The following is a 20,735-nucleotide window of genomic DNA, read 5'->3' as shown; positions in this document are numbered from 1 at the left end:
AATTTCTTAACTTCCAAGTTTCAATCAACTCTCAGTACATACAACCACACCACACGAAGGCATTAGCCTACTGATGGCCAACGAAGCCTCGTAATGCCGCTTCTACAACCTGGCTCAGCTTGCCAAGGCAACAAACCGCAATACTCCGTTCTCGTCCATGAACCCCCCGGGCCTAGCCAACCGCTCCCGAAACCTCGCAACTATGCTCATCAAAACGCCCCTTTATGACTTGAAAAGTTAGTCCCGGCGGTGATGCTGCCGGCGACGGTCATAGCCTTCGTCATCGGAGCGATCCCTATCATTGTCATAACGCCTCTGGTATGACTGATGGCCACCGAACTCCCTCTCTTCGCTGCCATAGCGCCCGTCATTTCGACCTCCGTACGCGCTGCTTTCATACCTTCCGGATTCTCTTTCGCGTGATTTTGAGCGGCGTCGGCCCTGGGACTCATAGCCGCCGTGCTGCTGGCGAGTTTCTTGACCATAGCCGCTGGAATAACCTCCCTGACCGCCGCCATATCCGCCAGTTTGTCTGCGAGATACGTTAGTATTTCTGAATCTACTAGAGGAACAAGCTCTAAAGAATATCCTATTACCTTTCTTGACCATATCCGCTTTGATGTTGTCCACCACCATATCCTCCGCTCTGCTCGTGTCTTCCATACCCAGAATCATCGCGATACGTAGATTGAGAATGCTCTTGCTCGCGTCCATATGATGCACCACCATACCCACCACTCTGTTGGTGCCTTCCATAGCCAGAGTCATCACGGCGGGTGGACTCAGAGTAACCCTGCTGTTGCCCGTATGAGTCTCCACCATATCCACCGCTCTGTTGCTGTCTTCCATACCCAGAATCCTCGCGATAGGCGGATTGAGAATGTTCTTGCTGACGGCCATATGAGCCACCGCCATTTCCGCTTTGTCCGTACTCGGAGCGTCCATATTCTTCGCTGCGCTTCTTCCCATGCTTGGACTTTTTCTTATCATCATCGTCATCATAATCCTTGTACTTCTTATCCTTCTTCTTTTTCTTATATTCATCATCGTCGTCATCATCATCATACCCTTTATACTTCTTTTCTTTCTTATATTTCTTATCATCATCGTCGTCGTCGCCGTATCCTTTAGATTTCTTCTTATTTTTTTTGTCATCTTCATAGTCACCTCCATAGCTGCCTCCGTATTTTTCCTTCTGCTTATACCCATGGTCTCCATAATTACCACCGTACTCTTGCGCCTTATTCTCCTTCTTGTATTCCTGTGCCGTATGGCGCCCACCGTCATACCCAGAGCTTCCGGCAAGGACCTCAGTACCCGCACTGCCCACGATGCCTCCGACCAAGTCACCAAGAATGCCACCACCAACTGCTGCCTTAGCTGCTTTAGCTAGTTGATCTGTATCATTGGAGCGGCCACTACCACCACCACCAGATGAACCTGATTTGCCCTTAGGCAGGGCCAATGGCTTTCCACAGCCGTGGCCAGTATCATGGACACCAGGCTTATGGTTATCTCCCTTCCTAACACCCTCACGGCTAAGTTGGTTTCTAAGTGAGTCCTGGCCGCGACCCTGATCACGCCACCACTTCTCCACAGCAGCGAACATATCCCTGCGAATATCGGCCTGCCCATCCTCGCCATAACCACGGTGAGCAGGGTGGTGGAAAACTCCGTGAATGATTCGAGTCAAGGTTCGATCAATATCGGTATTTTCATTATCCCAAGCTTCCATGATTTGAGGAACTGCCCATCTAACTACAGTTTGAGCCACCTTTCCAGCTGGCTCATTCAGAAGGTTAGAGAAATGATCTTTTGATAACATTGAGTGGGTCGGATCGGTGCTGTTATCGTCGTTAAATATGTTGTGCTGCTGGGCTCTGCTGCTCTGGATGACCTCCGAAGATCCAGTTTCAAGCTCCCTTTTGACTTGGGAGATAATCGGCATCACATAGGGGGCAATAACGGAGAAGACGAAAAGGTTGATTTCGTTTTGGATCTGTTCAATAAGTTCGCCAATCAGAGGAATTTTGTCGATTGCTTCACTGATAGTTTTGATCAAATTATCGTGCCATTCCAAAATCGGATAGATCTGGCGTCGAACGTCATCCAGGTAACGGGTCCATTCTTCGGGCTTTTTGGGTGAAATGTTCGCAGCTTGTTGTTGCTGTTGAGCATTCGCCTGGAATTCATCCATTTTGGCGGCATTATTCTGACCACCAAGAATGTCGGAGGGGATTTTATTCAGCAGCTCTTGAATGAAGCTCTTCCTACCGCCTTGGCCCTGGGATTGTTCCATCACTCCCTCGAGGGATTGAAGCTCCGACTGGGTGGCTTTATCGGAGAATTCTCCCATAACAGAGTGAAGAAAGTCAACACCACCAAAGGTTCCAGTAACAATAGGATAAACTGGACGGTTGGCGCCCTGAAGTTGAATCGCAGTTCGTCGACCAACATGCGGGAAGATATCTTGCTCGCCAAGTTCAATCAAGCTGAGCTCAGTATAATTCGAATGAGCAGAAAAATCTTCCAGACAGTGAAGACCAGTACCAAGTAGACGAAGAGCTTCGTAAAATTCATTCTTGTCGCGAGATCGTCCGTAGCTGCGGCCAAGTTCGATACATCGGCGAAAGACGTTTCGCAAAAGGCCGGCGGAGGTCGCAATGCCAGCATCCTCTGAAGCAATGTAGTTTTTGAGTCCTTGGAAGAGAGTTAGTCTTTGATGAAGAATAACATTGAATGTGTGGATTATGAAGCAGGAACAGAGAAAACAAAAAGCGTACCAGATCGAGGGTCGATGGATAGCTCTCGACGAGCGTCAACGGGACCTCTGAGACGTTTGTCATAACGGCGAGCATCGTCACCTTCAGCGTATCCAAGAGGATTGTCAATATGCTCAGTTGGTTGATAGCATCCTAAACGGTCGGTGGTGACTTCAAATTCAGCAGTCCCGTAACTGCCGTTTTGTTAATAAAGACATCGGAGAGATAGTTAAACTTCACAGGCTCAACTCACCCAAAACTCAAGAATCCTAAAACCCAGAGCAAAATTCGAATTGCTTCGGCACTGACGTATTTCACAGTTCCAACATCCACAGCCTGGCTGTAGTCTCTCAACCAGTTGCCAAAATAGACTCTCTTGACATCAAGCTTCGAGAACTTTTTGCCGCCAGCGACTCGAGCTATAACGAGAGAGAGGAGCACATCTTCAATATCGCCATGGCGCCAGTTCTGGCCTTCGATTTTGGAGAGTGAGGCAATGTTGCCGGCTCCGAAAGCGGCCGTGGGGTTAGCAAAAAGGAGAACAACGCAGCAGGTGGCTACAACGAGCGACGACGTTGACCACGCCATGGTTGCAGCTTGAATTTCCCTCGAGAACGCGGATCAGATAATAGTTTTTCAAATTGCAAGAAAAATGGAAGAAGAGGGCGTTTGTGGGCGCGAAAGGGGGAAGACGAGAGCGAGGGGTTGGCGCGGCGCGAGCCCCACCTATGACGATATGCCGATATCAAGGACGGAGAGGCGCGGACAACAGACGAGAAAACGGCAAAGCGTCAGCAGACAGAGAGACAGTGAGGGATGAAGGGCATGCAGAGCAGTATTTGAGAGGCAAGAGCACAGAAAGGGGCTTTGAAGCTGTGAAGACTGCGAGAGCTCGCTGACGCCCGTGTTTCAAAATGCCCCTCGGGCGCCAACTGGTTCACCCCGCCGCCACAGTGTCGAGCCATGTTTTATGTGAGCGCCGGGAACAGGGGGCTCTGGGCACAGGTCTCTGTGGCTTGTGTGGAGCGCTAAGTGGCTGCCGAGCAGACATCCCACGCACGGCTCCCGCCTCACCCGTACCAGGCATCAGATATCCAGCCATGCGGATAGGCAACCGCAGGCTGCACTGCACCGCACGCCATCCTAGCCAATTTAGTTAACTAACTAGCCTCGACATGCAGGTTCTGCTGCAAATGCCTTGCAAACACGCCAAGGGAAATGGTTGGGAGCAAGCGGTTGGTGCCTGGCCCATAACCCAAACGACAACCATCCTTAAAAAGACGCCGTGTCCAAGGCTGCAAGCTCCCCATTCTATACCCACGGATGGCATCAGAAACACTGGCCTACATCGCGGGGCACTTCCATGGCAGAAATTCAGAAGGTTTAGAATTGGTGTATCAATCCGGCACCAATAACCCGTCGGATATAGCAATCCTGGGGAGGATCGTGTTCAAGTGGGTATACCTAATAATTCCAGAATAATTGTTTTGGAGATAGCAGCAGGATATACCACTTTGCAGAGCATGCAAATACGTCACTATTTTCTACGCTCCGGCTGAGAAAAGTGGTTGCTTATTCCTAAAGGTTCCATGTCGAAATATCGAATGAGAAGGGTCCTCCTGGGTCCCTGCAGCTGTTGATACACCCAGACGATATTTGTCAAGGTGAGGAGACAACGTTGTGGAGTATGAACGAAGAGGGGCTGGACGGTACGGCCCCCAACTCACCGCCAGAACGGTAATTTTTCCTGGATTAATGAATTAATGAATTTGTATGTATATGTGCTGCGAAAACATCCAGAACGTGGGCCTTATGTTTCTGCTAAAAGATTGAGAGCAAGTAAAAAAAAGGAATGAAGAGGATGTCGGCTCCTATTAAATGCTGTCAATTGAGGTTTTTTTTTTTTAAGAACGTGGCAGCTAAACGAATCACATATGTTTTGGATTAATGCAGATATAATTCTGGATAGTAACAATAGCAATAAAAATCAAGAACGGAAAACAAAGAAACGTCAACTCCTTTACCAACGCCCAAGCAACTTCGCGCAGCCTGCTGTCTCCCAAGCCAATCCTCAACTAGCTAACTACTAACTACCTAATCACAGTGGCCAACATGCCAGCAAAACAACTACGCCGGCTGCAGCAAAAACGCAAACGTCGCAGTGCGGCCCTCGACATGGGTCAAGTAGGCATCCAGCTCATGGTCCTCGGAGATCAGGAAGCAGATCTCGGCGCCGGAGTCGTCGCGCAGCGTGCCCTCGATGCGCGCGACGCGCGCGTCCTTGAACTTGAGCGCGCCCAGCAGCCGCAGCTCGTCGACACTGCGCGACGCCAGCTTGCCCAGCCACGTCTTGGCCTGCGCGTGCATGGTCGACTGCGGGTGCACGCGCAGAAACACGGGGATGTGGTGCTGGGGATGGTGCGCGTGGTGAGGCGGGGACGGGTCGAGGATCGCGCTGGAGTAGCCGAAGGGCGCGGCGGCGGATTCTGCTGCGGGAGCCGAGGCGGTCGAGGAGGATGCGGCGGAGGAGGAGGATGATGAGGCGGCTGCAGCGGCGACGGCGGCGGCGGCGACCTGGTGGTGATGATGGTGGTGGTGGTGTTGGTGGTGTGCGGCCAGGGCGTAGGCCGGGTCGTTGGCGGCGGCCTGGATGAGCGAAGGGTCGATTTGTTGCATGGCGGCCAGGTGCTGCGCACCGCCGCCGGGGCTGTTGCTGGCGCTGTTGGTGTTGTGGGCGTTGGCGGGATCGCCCCCGTGGGCGGTGGTGCGTGAACGGGCCAGCGCCTGGGCGGCAAAGGTGCGCGCCTGGGCGTTGCCGCGCGTGGTGAAGAACTGGCGCTTGGACGGATCGCGCTTGGCCTGGTCGTCGCGCAGGCGCTTCATGACATCGCGGCACAGCACCTCGACGGCCTTGAGCTTAAGGGAGTGGCGCTCCGGGTCGGCCGCGTCGGCGTCGGCGGCCAGGATGCGCTGCAGGATGGGCGAGTCCTGGATCCAGCGGCGCTTGAGCTCGCGCCAGCGGTCGTGGCCCATCTCCAGCTTGCTGGTGAAGCAGTCGGCGCGCAGGGCGTCGTAGAAGGCGTTGCGGATGCGCCGGCTCTCCTCGGGGTTGATGCCCAGCGCGTTCTTCGCGGCGGCGATGGTCATGCGGCTGCTCAGCGTGCGCATGCGCTTCGTCACGTCGGTGCACACCACGTCCAGCGCCAGCGTCTTCGCCTCCAACCCACCGCCGCCCACGCCCACGTTGCCCGCCGCCGCCGTCCACAGCATCGCCTGCAGGTGCGCCGACTCGCGTACCAGCCGGTCCTTGGCCGCCTGCCACCGCTCCGCGCCCGCCGCCGTCTTCTTCGCGAACCCGGCCTCCGTGCAGATACGCTGGAACTGCTCACGCACCTCGCGGTACGTCGCCTCGTCCAGGCACAGGTACATCTTGCTCTCGTCCAGCGTCGTCTCCGACGGGAACCGCGGCGGGCCCGGCGGGTCGGCCGGCAGCCCGGCCCAGCCGCGCGTGCGTCGCCGCCGCTTCTTCGTTGCCCATCGCGCGTCGCTCTCTTCCTGCAGCCGCGCTAGCCGCTCCTGTCGTTTGGCCTGCGACATCGGCTCTAGCGGAAGGCTCTTCGTAGTTCCATCGTACATCTCAGCGTTAGCAGCAGCAGCAGTCGCAGCCGCATCGTGCTCCATCCCTTCCGCGCCGGTACCCGGCATCAAGCCGTCCTGCTCCCCGACCGCCGGCGTCGGCGGCTGGTCCGGGCTCTGGTCGTGGTCGTGGTCATGATGGTCCTGACCGTCTCCCAGCGGCTCGCCGTCATCCACACTGCCGGCCTTCATGCCATTGGGCACTCTCAGTAGCCATCGATTCTTCGAGCGTAGCCGCATCAGCTCGCGCTCCTTGATCTCATAGCCCTCCTCGTTCAGGATCCGCAACATATCGCGCTGGTTCTCATTGCGTTCCCACAGGTCCTTGACGCGCGCCACTAGGTCGACATTCTTGTGCGCCGGGTTCTGCTTCGACGGGAACCCCCACCGCTTGAACTGTGTCTGGAAAGCGCGTTTGCTGTGCACATCGGGTGGTTAGCGTTGTGGATGTTTTTATTATTTTATCGAAGGACGTTCCGGGCCCTCCGGAGGGGGGGCGGGACTAATTTAGGAAGCCTTGGCCCTTTGGGAAGAATAGGTTGAGGCGAGCTGAGCTGTTTTGCTCAACTCACTCTCCGGCCCTCACACGCACACACAACTCACCTGGGACAGAACTGGTACTCCGTGCGCATGATCTCGATAATGTCCTCCAGCGACTTCTTCTCCTCGATATACAGGCGGTAGCACACCGCTCGCTTGCTCTCCCATTCGTACACCATCGTTGCTGGCGCGACAGAAGCGATGGCGGCCGCGTCGTCCACCGTATTTGCGTGGATGGCGAGGAGTTCGTTTTTCGTCTGCCGTTCTCCGTAGCCCCAACCCTGGTCACGTGAGAGAGATGTTCATGCGCTAGCCGGTTAGGGACTAGTGGGCTTGGGATTGCTTGGCAGGGCAGGTGACGTCATTGCCAACGGGTGATCAGCGGGCATGTGAGTCGGGAAATGATGGGAGAAGGGCTGGCGCCAGGGATCAGCTTGGATTGGCCCGAGGTACGCAGTAGATGCTATTCTAATGTGATACAGTAGAGAGGCTCAGCAGCGAGTGAGCCAGCCGCCTACTGAGACTAATATCTCCCGCGTAATGAGTTGTAGTCAAAGGCAAAGAGAGAGATGATACATGGTAAAGTGTAAACACACGAACAGCCAAAGAAGCAAAAATGAAAAAGAAAAGCCACAAACCCTAAGCAACGAACCTCAACCCCGAGAACAGCATAAAGCAAACAAACAAAACACAACCGGCAGACGGACACGCGGGACACATTTCAACGTGTGTATGTGTGTGTATGTATTCCGAGCCGGGGGAGGGGGGGAGAATAAAACGCCGATTCGTATGAGCGAAGGAGAGAAAGAGAGAAAAGGTATCAAAAACGAAGGAAGAGAAAACGCCAGAGAACCTCCCCTCCGTCATGCTATTCTCGACAAAAATGCAAGTCGAAAAAAAGGGAAAAAGAAAGAGAAAAACAGAATGCTAGAACCGAACAAAACGCTCCCAAAGGCTTGCATTCTGTAGTGCTTTCAAGCCCGCGGTACCAAGCATCAACAACATCATCATCATCAGGAGGGGAGGTTGCATGGAAGGCCGTTAAAAAAAAAGGAAAAAAAAAAGAAAAGAAATAGCATCGATATATCCTCATAGACCATCTTATAATATCCTCCAGAATCCCTTTTTCTCTATCCTGTTTTCTTTTTGATCTTCTTCCCCATTTTAAAGATGCGTGTGCGCAACCACGTCAGGAACAGCAGCCACGCGCTTCTCGGGCTCTGCAGCTTGAACCCACGCGCACCGCCGCCGCCGCCGCCGCTGCTGCGGGCGTTTTCGCCCTCCTCAACGCCGCTCGCCTTTGCACCTTCGTAGTAGCTGTGACTTGCCGCTGTGCCGGTGCCGTCGGAGTACGAACCGGACTTTTCGCTGGTTTTGCGCTGATGATGAAGATGAGGATGTCGAAAGGGCAGGTGAGGCACTCGGCCCGAAGACGACAACCCACCCTCGCCGCGGCCGTGCTCTGGCCGCTGCTGCTGCTGCCGCCGCAGCTGCTTCTTGCCCTGCGCCTTGAGGCTACGCTGCTCGAGCTTGCGCGACTTGGCGGCCTCGCGGTCCTCGAAGGCCTGGCGGGCGGCGATCACGGCGGCGGCGTGCACGGCCGGGTCGGCTGTCGCTGTCGTTGTCGTTGTGATCGGCGGCGCGGTGGTGGCGGTCGTGGTGCTGGTGCGGCTGCTTTTGCTGCGGAAGGGAAAGTCCAGCGAGCTGCGCGAGATGGGCGAGACGGTCTCGCGCAGGCTGCCGCCGTCGACGGGCCGGCTGAGCGACGACGAGGCGCGGCCGCCGGCAATGTTGGTCTGCGACGAGACGGGGTGCAGCGGCGGGAGGACATCATAGTGCTGGGCGGCAGACGGGCGGCGCGAGCCGCGGTCGGAGGCGGTGAGCGACGAGGTCTTGTGGAAGAGCCGGGCGGACGATGTGGGGTCGTCGAGTGGCAGGTCGGGGAAGGGCTGGGAATCATCATTGTGGTCATTATCGTCGTCGCCGGCGGCGCTGCCGGAGAGCGAGGTGTGGTGCGAGCGCACGGCGGCGGTGGCGGCGGCGGGCGGGGTGTAAGGGCGCGGGGTCTGGCGCATGGGGTGCACGTAGCTGGCGCCGGGCGGCGGCGGCGGCGGCAGCAGCGTGGCGGAGCCGCCGCTGAGCGAGCGCATGTGCGGGCGGTGCAGCGTGGTGCTGATGCCCAGCCCTTCGTTCTCCACGACCGATAGGCCCAGGTCCAGCGAGCCGCCGTCGGCCGCGGACGCCGGCTTCTTGAGTAGGAAGTGTGGCCGTACGCGGCTGCGCGAGTGTGCGCGCTTGCGGTCGAACAGGTCTGCGCGGTGGCCCAGCGAGATGCCGGCGGCGGCGTCCATGGCCGGCGAGGAGAGGGACGGTGGGGGGAGGTCATGGGGGGCCGGCGGCGGCGACGGGGACCTGGAGGGCGCGTGAGCGGAGGCTATGGCGGGCAGGGGGAACACAACAAACCTGGGGTGCTTGGTCAGGCGGCGTGGCAGCAGCCCGCCCGAGCGGCCGCGCGAGGCAGCGGAGGTCATGGCGAGCGAGATCGAGAGTGAGGGAGAGGGAGAGAGGGAGACAGCGTCGGGATGGGGGCCTCAGCAAGCAACGCAGCGCGGCTATGAAGGGCGAGGCAGCGCAGACGGCATGATGACGGGCGGCTGTGGCGAGTCTGACGTAGGCGGGGGGAGCAGGGCGGGCGGCCTTCAGCCCGGCGCGAGGGAGAGCAGAGAAGGGGAGAGAGGAGAGGAGAGGAGGAGAGGAAGAGGAGAAGAGCAAGGTAGATAGCAGTTTACTAGTTAATCACAACAGAATGATGATCACAACAGACAGCCAATCTGCCAGCCGAAACGCGGCCAAGCGATGCGGGCGGGCCGGCTCTGGGCGCGCTCACCGACGGCGACGGGGATAGTTAACGAGGTAAATAAATAAATAATAACACGATGCCGTCCTCGACACGACGACAGCACCACGGCGACGATGCTGCGAGGAAGCCTGCTGCTGCGGAGGTGGATGGATGTTTTGGGGGGCGGGCGCGCCGCCTTTTGTTTCGTTTCGGCTGCGCTGGCAGCCTCTGCTGGTCTGGTCGGGTCTGGCTCAGCCCCCGCGCCGTCGCCGCCGCCGTCGCCCGGGCTGCCCAGGCCTCACTCACTCACCACCAGCAGCGCCGGCCCAGAGCCACCGCGCCGATCCGGGCCTGGCGATCTCACACGCCCGGAGCACGCCTGTCACGCTGCTCGTCGAGCGTATTCTCTTAGGAACTGTGTATTTACTCCGTACTCCGTAGATGCTCGCTGTGTCGAGAGCCCGCCTACCTACCCTGCCCGCCCAGTGAACTAGTTACTCGACCAACTACTCGCGAACCCGTTCGCCGCCCGTCACCGCCAGACTGACCGCCACACGCCCGCGCGATGATCGATTCGCAGCGAACCGGCTCATGAACTAGTTATTAGTTACTAAAGTAGACCCTGCGCCAACACTCCGACACCTGGTTGCTGCGCAATCTATTCGCCTGCATGTGCCTGCCCGCACATGCGGTGTTAAGTTAAACGTGCCGGAAGTATGCCATGTTCATGTAGTTACGCTGCATGCATGCTTGCTGCATGCAGCACGCACGCACGCGCTGCCTGTGAGGTTGTACCTAACCGTCGCCCTGCCGTTCGCTGCTATTGTCCTTGATTAGGTCTTGTTTTCTCCATTGAAACAAACTCTCTATCCTAACTACTACATCATGCTAAGAATAACCAGGCCTCGCTTCCCTCGGCCACGCCGGCCGCTGCCAGCCCCCCGCCGTCATCGTATCCACCCCCGCCGCGGGGACCCGGCCAGCCCCGACGCAAGACACCAGAGCCGTTGAACTGCCTGTGGACGCATATATACTACCGTATATATTATTTTATCGATATATCATTAACTGTATATTTATTAACTGAATATAGACCATGTCTCGGATAAATGCACTTTCCCGTATCCTTTTACATCGCGACCCGGAACACCAGCACCTGCGTGTCCACATTGCATCCCGACTTGTCCTGATACACAAATTGCCCGTTGTTCAGCCGCCCTAGTGCGCCAGTCAGTCTCAGTCACTCATGAAGGGAGGGGATGGAAGCAGTAGTGCCCTCATACCGTTCTGCGTCACAAAGTCGTTGTCGCTCATCGTGAAGAGCAGATACTCCTTCTTGTCCGGCCCCGCCTGGCCCGTCCAGTCCTCCTTTTTGAGCGGCATCAGCACCAAACTCTCCCACTTCTCACTCAGCAGCTGCGCGTCCTGCGCCCCGCCGTTGTGCAGCCCGAACCGCGCCAGCTGGTCGTCCGAGTTGATGTCGATCCACGGGCAGTAGTCCAGCGCCTTGAGGCCGAACTTCAGCTCGCCCTTGTCCGACGCGATCGCGCCGCCCGTCTTGTCGAAGTTCCACGACTTGATGTTCGTCGCATGCCCGAACCCGCTCAGGATGTCGATATGCCGGAACACCGACCGCGTGCGCCGCTGCCCGCGGCCCGCCCCGCCGTCGCGCGTCAGGATCGCCACGTCGCCTGTCGGCAGGCAGTTGATCTCCGACTGCGCCGCTACCGTCTGCTTGCCCTCCGCGTCCGTGTACATGGGCAGCGTCACTATCCACTCGCCCTCGTACGTCGGCGGCCGCGTGCCGTCCAGCTTGTACTTCAGCAAGCGCGCCTGCCGGCTGTGCTGGCGGCTCGGCCCGCCCTCCTGGTTCATACCCGACTGCATCATCGCGTACATCGTCTGGTAGTCGCTGCAGATCGTCAGACCCTCCAGGCCCTGGTTGTTGTTGCGCCCCGTCTCCGGCGCCACGGGTTGCGGCTTGCGGTCGGGGTCGTAGCTGGGCGGCGACGCCGCGCTGAAGCTCACTTGGCCGTTGCGTCGCGGCAGGTACGCCATCGGCGGCGCCACCGCCTGGATCAGGAGGCCCGTCCTGGAGAACTGGTAGAGGTACGGGCCGTACTCGTCCGACGCCCAGAATGTGCCAATCGAGTCCAGTGCGATGCCCTCCAGGTCCATGCTGATTCGCCGTCCGCCTATGCCTGGCCCGCCGAAGCCGTTGCCTTTGACGGTCGCCCCGGGCATCGGTGGAAGACCTGGGTACATGATGGAGTCGGTTTCATCGGCGTCGAGGCCCGTGATGGGCGTGGCATCTGGCGCCTTGAGGAGGATGGTGTTGACGTATTTGATCTGGAGATTCGGAGCGCTTGGAGTCGAGGGAGTGGCGTTAAAGACGGGTGTATATTTCACCTCGAACTGGTGGATTCGCGCCTGCACGTTCAGCGTGCCATTGGTGTTCCTGTGAAAGCACAGAGTAAGATGTCATTCCTTGTCAGGGAAGGGAATATTCATCACATCTCCATACCATCCTCGATCCGGCAAAGCCCACGCAACACCCTCATACGACCCATTCTCCCGCCTCGTCCACGACCCTTGCCCAATCACGAGCCCGCTTCCGATTCCCCCAATGGTATCTCCAAACCTATCAACCGCATCATGAGGCAGGGTCCCGTATCCCGCCATACCAAGATAGTCATATTCCTTTTCGCCACAAAACGTCTTATTCACAATTGTCATTCTCTCAAACGCCAACTGCGTCGCCACATCTCCTGCCGGAAATCCCCCCGGAAGCGCCGTGGCGGCGCCGCACAGAGCAAGCACGAGCGAGAGGTAACTCATCGCAGAGCCCTGGAGAGGCGCCATCGTGGTCTTGGGTATATTGGGTCGCGATGCGAGCAGAGAGGTGCGATTTTGGGGAACGCGGGGCAGGCTGGTCTCTTCCATTTTATACCCACCAAAAGGGGGGGGGAGGCGTTGCTGCTTCCTCCCCGGACCCCTGGCGCCCCATCCATCCCTGGTCGACCAGAGTGAGCCTTGAGCGCGAGCGCGCGTCCGCCTCCGGTGATATACATGAAGGTTATGGTTTAGACCCCGGTGCATTCCCATGGCCCGCAGGATCCCGCCGCGTGTAGACTCCCGCAGGAACCTCTGCGAAAAACATACGGACGTAGACTTTCACATCGGAATCCACAGAAACCATTGTGTTGGTTAAGCAGCGATCCCAAAAGGATTAGGCCCGGCGGGCTGAAAATCCCTTCGAGGGTCTGATTTCTTTTTGGTTGAATTCCCCTTCTCTCCCCTGACTCGGTTTCTGGAAGCAGAAGATGTAGGAGTAAGTATTTCCCGGGTTCGCCCGCCATTTCCTTGCAGTTTCTTTTTGGTTCGCTTTTGAATAGTGTCATCCTTGCAGCGGGGACTGTAGTTACATGGTCAACTAGTCAGCGAAAGCCGTATCGACGGCTCAAGCTGCAGCGGCAAGCCAATGATGTCAGTGCTGGAGCGTCACATTGATGCGTGTGTGAGCGTTGCTTTTTCTGCGGGCTAGTTAGGCGTTCTCGAGAAACGGCGAGGCATACCAGATGCGCGGTGTGTATGTGTGTAGCTATGTAGGTCACGTGTCGTGTGTTGAAGACAAGATCGGTGTAAAGGAACACGATGGGTTGAGAATGGAGCTTTATGTTGAGAAGGAGGGCTCAGGCAGGAAGAGTGGGCGAGCCAAGAGGAAATCCTGGGGGAGGGCCTGAAGAACGGCAAGCCTTCCCGCACGATCCCCGCTAATTATAAGTACTACAAAGGAACAACAAAACCCAATCGATTTGTGATCTTTTTGACTACACAGAATATGGGCGATACCATCTACCCCCAAGTCGTCGGCATTGACGAGAACTCCTTCGAGCTGAGGCCCAAATCCTGGAAAATGATATGGTCGTCTGCACAACACCAGCAATGAGCCACGATGCCCGTTAAGTGAGATAGCCATATTACGTACCTCGGAGCGGGGAGGCCCGCAGTTCATTCTCATGCTCGAGAAGCTCCAGTTCTTCTCCAGCCAGCTCCTTCTCACGTGACTGATCCTCCTCCGTCAGGCCTCCCTTCCCCTGCGCTTCTCCGATCATGAGAAACTGCGCGTTGGGATAGTCCAGGAATCTGGGCTCCAGAGGCACCCATCGTAGGTTGCGCATGTCATCGAGGATGCTATCGTATAAACTTGTCAGCCTCTTTAGCGGCCAGAAGGAATAAATAAATGGCACGCCGCTCTTACTCCTGCGGATAGTCTGGCTCCTTCGGCAGTCGTGCAGACGCCGGCCCGGCAAATTTAGGACTTTTCGAGCTGACGATCATCGATCCTTTCTTCTTTAGACCGAGATCGCGCTGCACCTTGGACGGCTCCTCGGGAATGGTGAGGATATATGCCAGATGGGAGCTGCGCGATGTCGATGTGATGGCGTAAACACCCTCAGCCGCGGGTGTCGCGCTGGGAATTTCCCGCAGCCCTCTGGTCTTGGTCTCATACTCCTCCCCTTCAAACGATGCCTTGATGGCTTTGAGAGACGTGCCTGCTTTCTCCACGAATCCCATATACCTCTCGCGAGCCGAGGAGGGCAGTGTCTTCTTAGGCAAGACCAGCAGACGGCAGTTTGCGTCATCTCCAATTGGCCCCTGTCCAAGGTTTGCGTCGGGAGGCAAGGGCCTGAGGACGATGAAAGTACGCGCCACATCGTCAACGCCTTCAGGCTGTTCGATGCCAACACGCCGACGGAAGAAGAAATAGATGATCCCCCTTTCCAGCACATTTGATGGCAGTTCTTTCTCTTGCACGGCTATACCTTGTTGCATACCTTCACCCTTAACTTCTATTTTAGGCGCTTGTTCCTGGTGCTCCTTTTCTTCCTTGGCACTGGGCTTCATTGCTTCCCCAGTAGCTTGTTTCTTAGGCCCATGTTTTTCGCGGATAGGCTCTGATGTGGTGGGAGCAGCTTGTGTCTTTTCCAAACCATTCTTGCCACGCTTCTTCTCCGGTGAGCCATCCTCGGCCGAGCCTTTGCGTTTACTTCCTGACGCCTTTGTTCCCGCACGCGCATTTTGATGTAATGCTTCATTTGCCTTGACGGCGGCTTGGCGGGTTGAAGTTCGAATCGGCATATTTGCAATCGAGGGGTACAATTAGAGCCAGGTATATGAGATGCTCTATCACAACACAAATGTCCCCCGCCATACCCTCTTTATATCTTGCACTAGCTGACGTCATACGGGGGCATGACGTCACGTGATACCGACTCGATGTGGACGTTCGTGGTTGTAGGAGTTCGGAAGTGGTTGTAGGAGTTCGGAATTTGGGTTTTAATGGTGGATTTATAGCAATTGGTGGACAAAGTTCGTAAAAGGATTGAATTTCAGTCTAAATCCATGCCATCGTTTGTGGCCGGAGCTGAGTCACTTCTCTTGCTCGAGAGGCCAGTAGCTAGCCCATCTAGAATATCAGCCTCTCTGGTGAAAGTCACACATCTATTATTCTCAACCGTGCTTCGCCTAGTTCTTTTGGGTAGAACTGGTCGTCCCCGCTCTAGAGAGTCTCCATCTTGGCGGCCAAACCGCGAGGAATACCTTCGATGTAGAGAGTCCAGGGATGGTCTAGATTTCCTTTTTTTGGTTTCCTTAGGTGTACACTTCAAGGGACTGGAATCCTTGTCTGAATCACAATGGAGAGAGCCCATCCAGTCGATCAACGCGCTGTGAGAAATGTCATCATGTTCTAGCCGCCGAGGACCGGTTGACCGGACCTTCGAAGGGCTTATGGAAGTGTCTGCCTCCTCATATTGGTATGGCCATAGGACCTCCACGTCCGCATCGTATCCCGCATCGAGAGCGGATATATCTTCGATTGTGAAAGCGTCTTCTTCGACGCTGAATCGGCGCTTTCGAGGAGCGTGACTCGGTACGGTGTAGGACGGTTCCCTCTGGGAGTTCCTTCGGACATTCAAGCCGGTATTTCTCTTCGCACTTGGCTCATTATCAGCCTGGCGGCCCGGCTCTCGTTCGGCGGGATACATATGGTGGAGCTTCCAAGGTCGAAAATGAGAGTTTCAGTACGGCGTCACTAGGTTGGTAGCCGCGCGTAGCCATGTAGGGTGTTTGTGACAAAGCCACGGAAGACGACGTAGGTGACGGTAAGATATGAATATTTAATAATATAGCAATTGATCGGGGTGAAGGTTGAGTGGTAGTGTCCCAGAAAGCCAACCTGTTGACCCGTCGTCGTTGAGCACAAGGTTCGTGTATTTCGGAACAGGGGGAGCACCCACCAATGGCATCGCTCCGCGGCGCTGTTCGCTTGTATGCGCCAATACCGCCATCCCTCATACAACCACAACCTCGAAAAGAGTCCACGTTACTCCAACCTGCTGCCCAGCATAACCACCATCGCACGCGAGGCAGTCAGTCTCATCCATTGCTCAATCACGATCACCGGTGCTGAATCTATCATACGGAGCCAAATTTCTTAGTCAATTACGCCCGGGAGAGCCTACGCAATTTCACCGTGGCTTCGGCCACCTTCCCGTCAACATGCAGCCCGCTCCAACCGTACTCACAAAGGTGCACCACTGACTTTCGCCATTCTCTGAGCACTTTTTGGCTAATATGAGCGTAATTAAATAGTTTGAATCTAAATCGTCTAGGGCCAAGGGTATCGCGTTCCATCCCAAACGGTCAGTTCCAGGGCTTCCAACACCGTCGCTAGCAACTGGCTACTAAACAGGAATTATTAGACCATGGCTCCTTGTCTCCCTCCATTCCTCCACCATACAATTATGGGATTATAGAATGGGAACTTTGATCGACCGGTTCGAAGAACATGATGGACCAGTTCGAGGCATTGACTTTCATAAAACGCAACCGCTGTTTGTATCCGGAGGTGACGATTACAAGATCAAAGTCTGGTCATACCAAACGCGGCGGTGTCTCTTTACACTCAACGGCCACCTAGACTACGTTCGCACGGTCTTTTTCCACCATGAATACCCATGGATCATCTCTAGTTCCGATGATCAAACAATTCGCATTTGGAACTGGCAGAATCGATCGCTGAGTAAATAGTCTTAGCCTGGACTTTGTATGACCTTTACTGATACGAACAATAGTTTGCACGATGACCGGGCATAATCATTATGTCATGTGTGCCCAGTTCCATCCGAAAGAAGACCTCATTGTTTCTGCCTCCCTCGATCAGTCCGTTCGTATTTGGGATATCTCCGGCCTCCGGAAAAAGCATTCTGCTCCTACGGCCTCGCTGAGCTTTGAAGACCAACTCGCACGTGCTGGCCCCGCCCAACCCGATATGTTTGGAAATACAGATGCCGTTGTCAAGTTTGTGCTCGAGGGCCATGATCGAGGCGTCAATTGGGTCTCGTTTCACCCTTCACTACCTTTGATTATTTCTGCCGGTGATGATCGTCTAGTTAAACTCTGGAGAATGAGTGGTAAAGTCATACTTCCCATATCTAACCATTGCATTCAGCTGACATGAAACAGACACCAAAGCATGGGAGGTCGATACCTGTCGAGGGCACTTCCAGAATGTGTCTGCTTGTTTGTTTCACCCGCATCAAGATTTGATTTTGTCAGTGGGAGAAGATAAAACCGTTCGTGTCTGGGATCTGAATAAGCGAACATCTATCCAGTCATTTAAGCGGGATTTAGATCGCTTCTGGGTGATTGCTGCACACCCCGAGATTAACCTGTTCGCTGCTGGTCATGATACTGGTGTCATGGTATTTAAGCTTGAGCGGGAACGTCCCGCCTCGACCGTACACCAAAACCAACTTTTTTACATCACAAAAGAAAAACACGTTAAATGCTACGATTTTGGAAAGAAGATCGAGTCTCCGGCTATGGTATCCTTAAAGAAGCTTGGCAGCCCTTGGGTACCTCCCAGGACGCTCTCTTATAATGCTGCGGAGCGGGCTATTTTAGTGATATCTCCTGCTGACAGCGGCACCTATGAGCTTATCCATATACCAAAAGATTCAACTGGCGCAACTGAACCCACAGATATAAAAAGAGGACATGGAACCGCCGCCGTCTTTGTCGATAGAAACAGGTTCGCAGTATTCAGCCAGTCGACTAAACAAATTGACATAAAGGACCTAAGCAATTCTACAACTGAAACTATTAAACCCCCTACCGGAACTACTGATATATGTGTTGGCGAACCTGGAACACTTCTCTTTCTTGCCCCATCCAAGGTTTACCTATATGATATTGGTAAGAAAGAGCGGATTGCTGAGATAAGTGCAAGCGGTGTTAAGTACGTGGTTTGGTCAAATGATGGACAGCACATTGCCCTTTTGAGCAAACACAATGTCACCATTGCTACCAAGTCTCTGGAGCATGTCAGCACACTTCATGAGACAATCCGTATAAAGAGTGCCTGCTGGGATGATAGTGGCGTCCTATTATATTCTACCTTGAACCACATCAAGTATTCTTTGCTCAACGGGTATGTTCCTTTCCAAAAAAGTTATAATATCTTGCTAATTAGCTGTTCAGTGACAATGGTATTGTCCGAACACTTGATAACACTATTTACTTGGTTCGGGTGAGGGGCAAGAACGTTTATTGTCTCGACCGAAGTGCGCAACCAGTTGTGCTCGAAATCGACCCAACCGACTACCGCTTCAAGCTTGCCTTGGTCCAACGCAATTACGAAGATATGATGCAAATCATCAAAACTTCCAGTCTTGTTGGTCAAAGCATCATTTCATACTTGCAAAAGAAGGGCTATCCTGAAATTGCCTTGCAGTTCGTCCAAGACCCAAAAACTCGGTTTGAGTTAGCTCTTGAATGTGGAAACATCGATGTTGCTATTGAAATGGCTAAGCAGCTTGACCGGCCTCAACTGTGGGCTCGGCTCGGCGCTGAAGCCTTGGCACATGGAAACCATCAAACCGTGGAGATGGCATATCAGAAGCAGCGAAATTTCGATAAACTGTCGTTCCTTTACCTAGTCACAGGTGATGAGGAAAAGCTTCAGCGCATGGCGAAGATTGCTGAGCATAGGGGTGATTTTACATCTCGCTTCCAGAATGCGATTTTTCTAGGTGACGTGGAGAACAAGATCCAAATGTTTAAAGAACTCGGACTGTGTAAGATGTCATTTACTCCTAATATTTACCAGGCGGCTACTAACTTGTGCAGTCCCCATGGCTTATCTTACCGCAAAGACGCACGGACTTGACGAAGAGGCGGATGCAATTCTTGAAGCCAATGGACTCACCGAGGATGAGATCAAATTACCTCCACTCGGCACCGCCCAAGAAGTTCCGAAAGTAGTTGTTCCAACATTCAAGTCCAATTGGCCTGTAAAAGCTGCATCTCATTCTGCATTCGAAAAAATGTTGATGGCTGAAGAGGATGAGGCGGAGGAAGAGGAGGATGAAGGAGAGCCTGCTGAAGAGGTGGAAGTAGATGCCGATTAGAAATGTTTGCTCTTGTTCTAGGGGGAGTGAGTGGGATTGATATGAAGTATGAACTAGATTTTGCTATCTTACGCAATATCTATTCCCTTTGTTTAAAATGAGCTATCGGTGGTCACGACTCTTCTACGGGTACTTTTTGTTAATACTAAACAAGCTACTTTTATTTCCTGAACCTTACCTGGTTCCAGGTATTGAGCGAGAGAATATTGTGGATAAATCTGATCAGATCTTCCCTTATTTTCTTAACTTGCTTTCCACCAGATCTGCATCCTCGCTTTGCAGACCAGACACGGCAAAGATCCTAGACATTCTTCTTTTTTCAATTGCCTATAATGAGTAGAGACCAAAAAACTAGCATACAAGGTTCGAGATAGTAGCTATGTACACGCATGCATTGATGCAGATCTATGTGACTTCATGCCAATATCAGAACGGATAAAACTGCGGTTCACATTGGGCCAATGCCCACACCTATATCGACCGCTTTTGTTTTCGTTGGATTCCATGCTATGACTCGAGGCACCCCTTAGTTCTAATCGCATCGTCCGTCCTTCCAGCCTGTCCGCCATCGTTCCTCCCACTTCGCACAATCGAAGACCTTTTTCCCAAGCTTTCTATTCACTTCATTATGCGCCTCACACATCCAATTGCCAAACTCTGCCCTCCCTTTTACCTTCGGCTTATTCTTCCCACTTGGATCATTCATCCATGCGCGGAAATCATCCGCACATACCCAGCACGGATACAGTTTGGAGAACAGGGACAAAAACGAGCGCATGTTATCTTGTTGCTGTGTGTTTGCGGTTGTCGGGTAGCTCGCTGCCATCGTATGTAGAAGGGTCCAGGTGCTTCTCCCCAGCATTTCTACGTCTGCGGGGCAGTCTGAAGGAATCGGTTCAAGGGTGTCGGAGGCGGATGCGGAAGTCAAGGCCAGGGCAGCTATGGTGGATGGTATGGCGGCTTTGCTGGCAAGGGTAGATGACGATGACGATGACGATGCTGCTGCAGCTCCTGGATTCGCCGTGGTAGAAGATGACTTCATTCTTGTGAGGGCACGCCAATCGGCGAGGGATGTGCATGTGCGGCAACTGTACAAAATATCAAGTCAGACCTGGAATTGAATGATTGCTAAAGATAGTAGAGTAAGCGCACGGTTTCCCATCTTTGTCCAGCACAACGCCCTTTGGTAACTTCTGTCTGATATCTTTGCCGCCCTGGTCGGGGGATCTATGCTCTTTGAGAGCGTCGATCTGCTCCGTTAAGATTTCCGCCATTGAGGCTCTGATTCGCTCCGTAGTCCAGACGAAAGGGTGCCAAACCGATTTCCAGAACGGATTAATACATAAAAAGAAGGACTTGTAATAGATAAAAGATGGGCAGTGCCAGACTGCTAGCAACACGTACGATAATGCTACGAGTTTCGGCGAAGCAAAACAAGCGGTGATGCCGAGTGCGACCACACGTCATGTGGAGCGGAAAAAA

At 54.3% G+C, this 20,735-nt stretch overlaps 9 protein-coding genes across 9 annotated transcripts; 1 reads left to right on the top strand and 8 right to left on the bottom strand.

The window, feature by feature from the left end:
• Nucleotides 1-237: 237 nt before the first annotated feature.
• Nucleotides 238-3,350, bottom strand: LOZ57_004261 (uncharacterized protein; the record flags this gene model as incomplete). The annotated part of the gene is made up of 4 exons (XM_049253306.1): nt 238-532; nt 597-2,700; nt 2,784-2,956; nt 3,016-3,350. The coding sequence occupies 4 exons, from the start codon at nt 3,348-3,350 to the stop codon at nt 238-240; spliced, it is 2,907 nt and encodes a 968-aa protein (XP_049107652.1).
• Nucleotides 3,351-4,889: 1,539 nt separating this feature from the next.
• Nucleotides 4,890-7,117, bottom strand: LOZ57_004260 (uncharacterized protein; the record flags this gene model as incomplete). The annotated part of the gene is made up of 2 exons (XM_049253305.1): nt 4,890-6,816; nt 7,002-7,117. 2 exons carry the CDS (start codon nt 7,115-7,117, stop codon nt 4,890-4,892), a joined length of 2,043 nt encoding a protein of 680 aa, XP_049107651.1.
• Nucleotides 7,118-8,068: 951 nt separating this feature from the next.
• LOZ57_004259 (uncharacterized protein) lies at nt 8,069-9,289 on the bottom strand (the record flags this gene model as incomplete). Its single annotated transcript, XM_049253304.1, has 1 exon — nt 8,069-9,289. The coding sequence occupies one exon, from the start codon at nt 9,287-9,289 to the stop codon at nt 8,069-8,071; it is 1,221 nt and encodes a 406-aa protein (XP_049107650.1).
• Nucleotides 9,290-10,906: 1,617 nt separating this feature from the next.
• LOZ57_004258 (uncharacterized protein) lies at nt 10,907-12,639 on the bottom strand (the record flags this gene model as incomplete). Its single annotated transcript, XM_049253303.1, has 3 exons — nt 10,907-10,995; nt 11,061-12,235; nt 12,302-12,639. The coding sequence occupies 3 exons, from the start codon at nt 12,637-12,639 to the stop codon at nt 10,907-10,909; spliced, it is 1,602 nt and encodes a 533-aa protein (XP_049107649.1).
• Nucleotides 12,640-13,632: 993 nt separating this feature from the next.
• Nucleotides 13,633-13,958, bottom strand: LOZ57_004257 (uncharacterized protein; the record flags this gene model as incomplete). Its single annotated transcript, XM_049253302.1, has 2 exons — nt 13,633-13,706; nt 13,766-13,958. 2 exons carry the CDS (start codon nt 13,956-13,958, stop codon nt 13,633-13,635), a joined length of 267 nt encoding a protein of 88 aa, XP_049107648.1.
• Nucleotides 13,959-14,034: 76 nt separating this feature from the next.
• On the bottom strand, nt 14,035-14,919 carry LOZ57_004256 (uncharacterized protein; the record flags this gene model as incomplete). The annotated part of the gene is made up of 1 exon (XM_049253301.1): nt 14,035-14,919. One exon carries the CDS (start codon nt 14,917-14,919, stop codon nt 14,035-14,037), a length of 885 nt encoding a protein of 294 aa, XP_049107647.1.
• A 251-nt stretch (nt 14,920-15,170) lies between these two features.
• Nucleotides 15,171-15,827, bottom strand: LOZ57_004255 (uncharacterized protein; the record flags this gene model as incomplete). Its single annotated transcript, XM_049253300.1, has 1 exon — nt 15,171-15,827. One exon carries the CDS (start codon nt 15,825-15,827, stop codon nt 15,171-15,173), a length of 657 nt encoding a protein of 218 aa, XP_049107646.1.
• Nucleotides 15,828-16,341: 514 nt separating this feature from the next.
• LOZ57_004254 (uncharacterized protein) lies at nt 16,342-19,253 on the top strand (the record flags this gene model as incomplete). Its single annotated transcript, XM_049253299.1, has 7 exons — nt 16,342-16,371; nt 16,435-16,484; nt 16,545-16,864; nt 16,917-17,255; nt 17,308-18,274; nt 18,325-18,920; nt 18,973-19,253. 7 exons carry the CDS (start codon nt 16,342-16,344, stop codon nt 19,251-19,253), a joined length of 2,583 nt encoding a protein of 860 aa, XP_049107645.1.
• Nucleotides 19,254-19,785: 532 nt separating this feature from the next.
• ERV1 (Flavin-linked sulfhydryl oxidase of the mitochondrial IMS) lies at nt 19,786-20,527 on the bottom strand (the record flags this gene model as incomplete). Its single annotated transcript, XM_049253298.1, has 2 exons — nt 19,786-20,341; nt 20,406-20,527. The coding sequence occupies 2 exons, from the start codon at nt 20,525-20,527 to the stop codon at nt 19,786-19,788; spliced, it is 678 nt and encodes a 225-aa protein (XP_049107644.1).
• Between the last annotated feature and the right edge of the window lie 208 nt (nt 20,528-20,735).

The sequence above is a fragment of the Ophidiomyces ophidiicola genome, assembly GCF_022830035.1.
Source record: "Ophidiomyces ophidiicola strain CBS 122913 chromosome Unknown scaffold_17, whole genome shotgun sequence".
Taxonomy (NCBI): domain Eukaryota; kingdom Fungi; phylum Ascomycota; class Eurotiomycetes; order Onygenales; family Onygenaceae; genus Ophidiomyces; species Ophidiomyces ophidiicola.
This window is presented reverse-complemented; position numbering and strand designations above follow the sequence as displayed.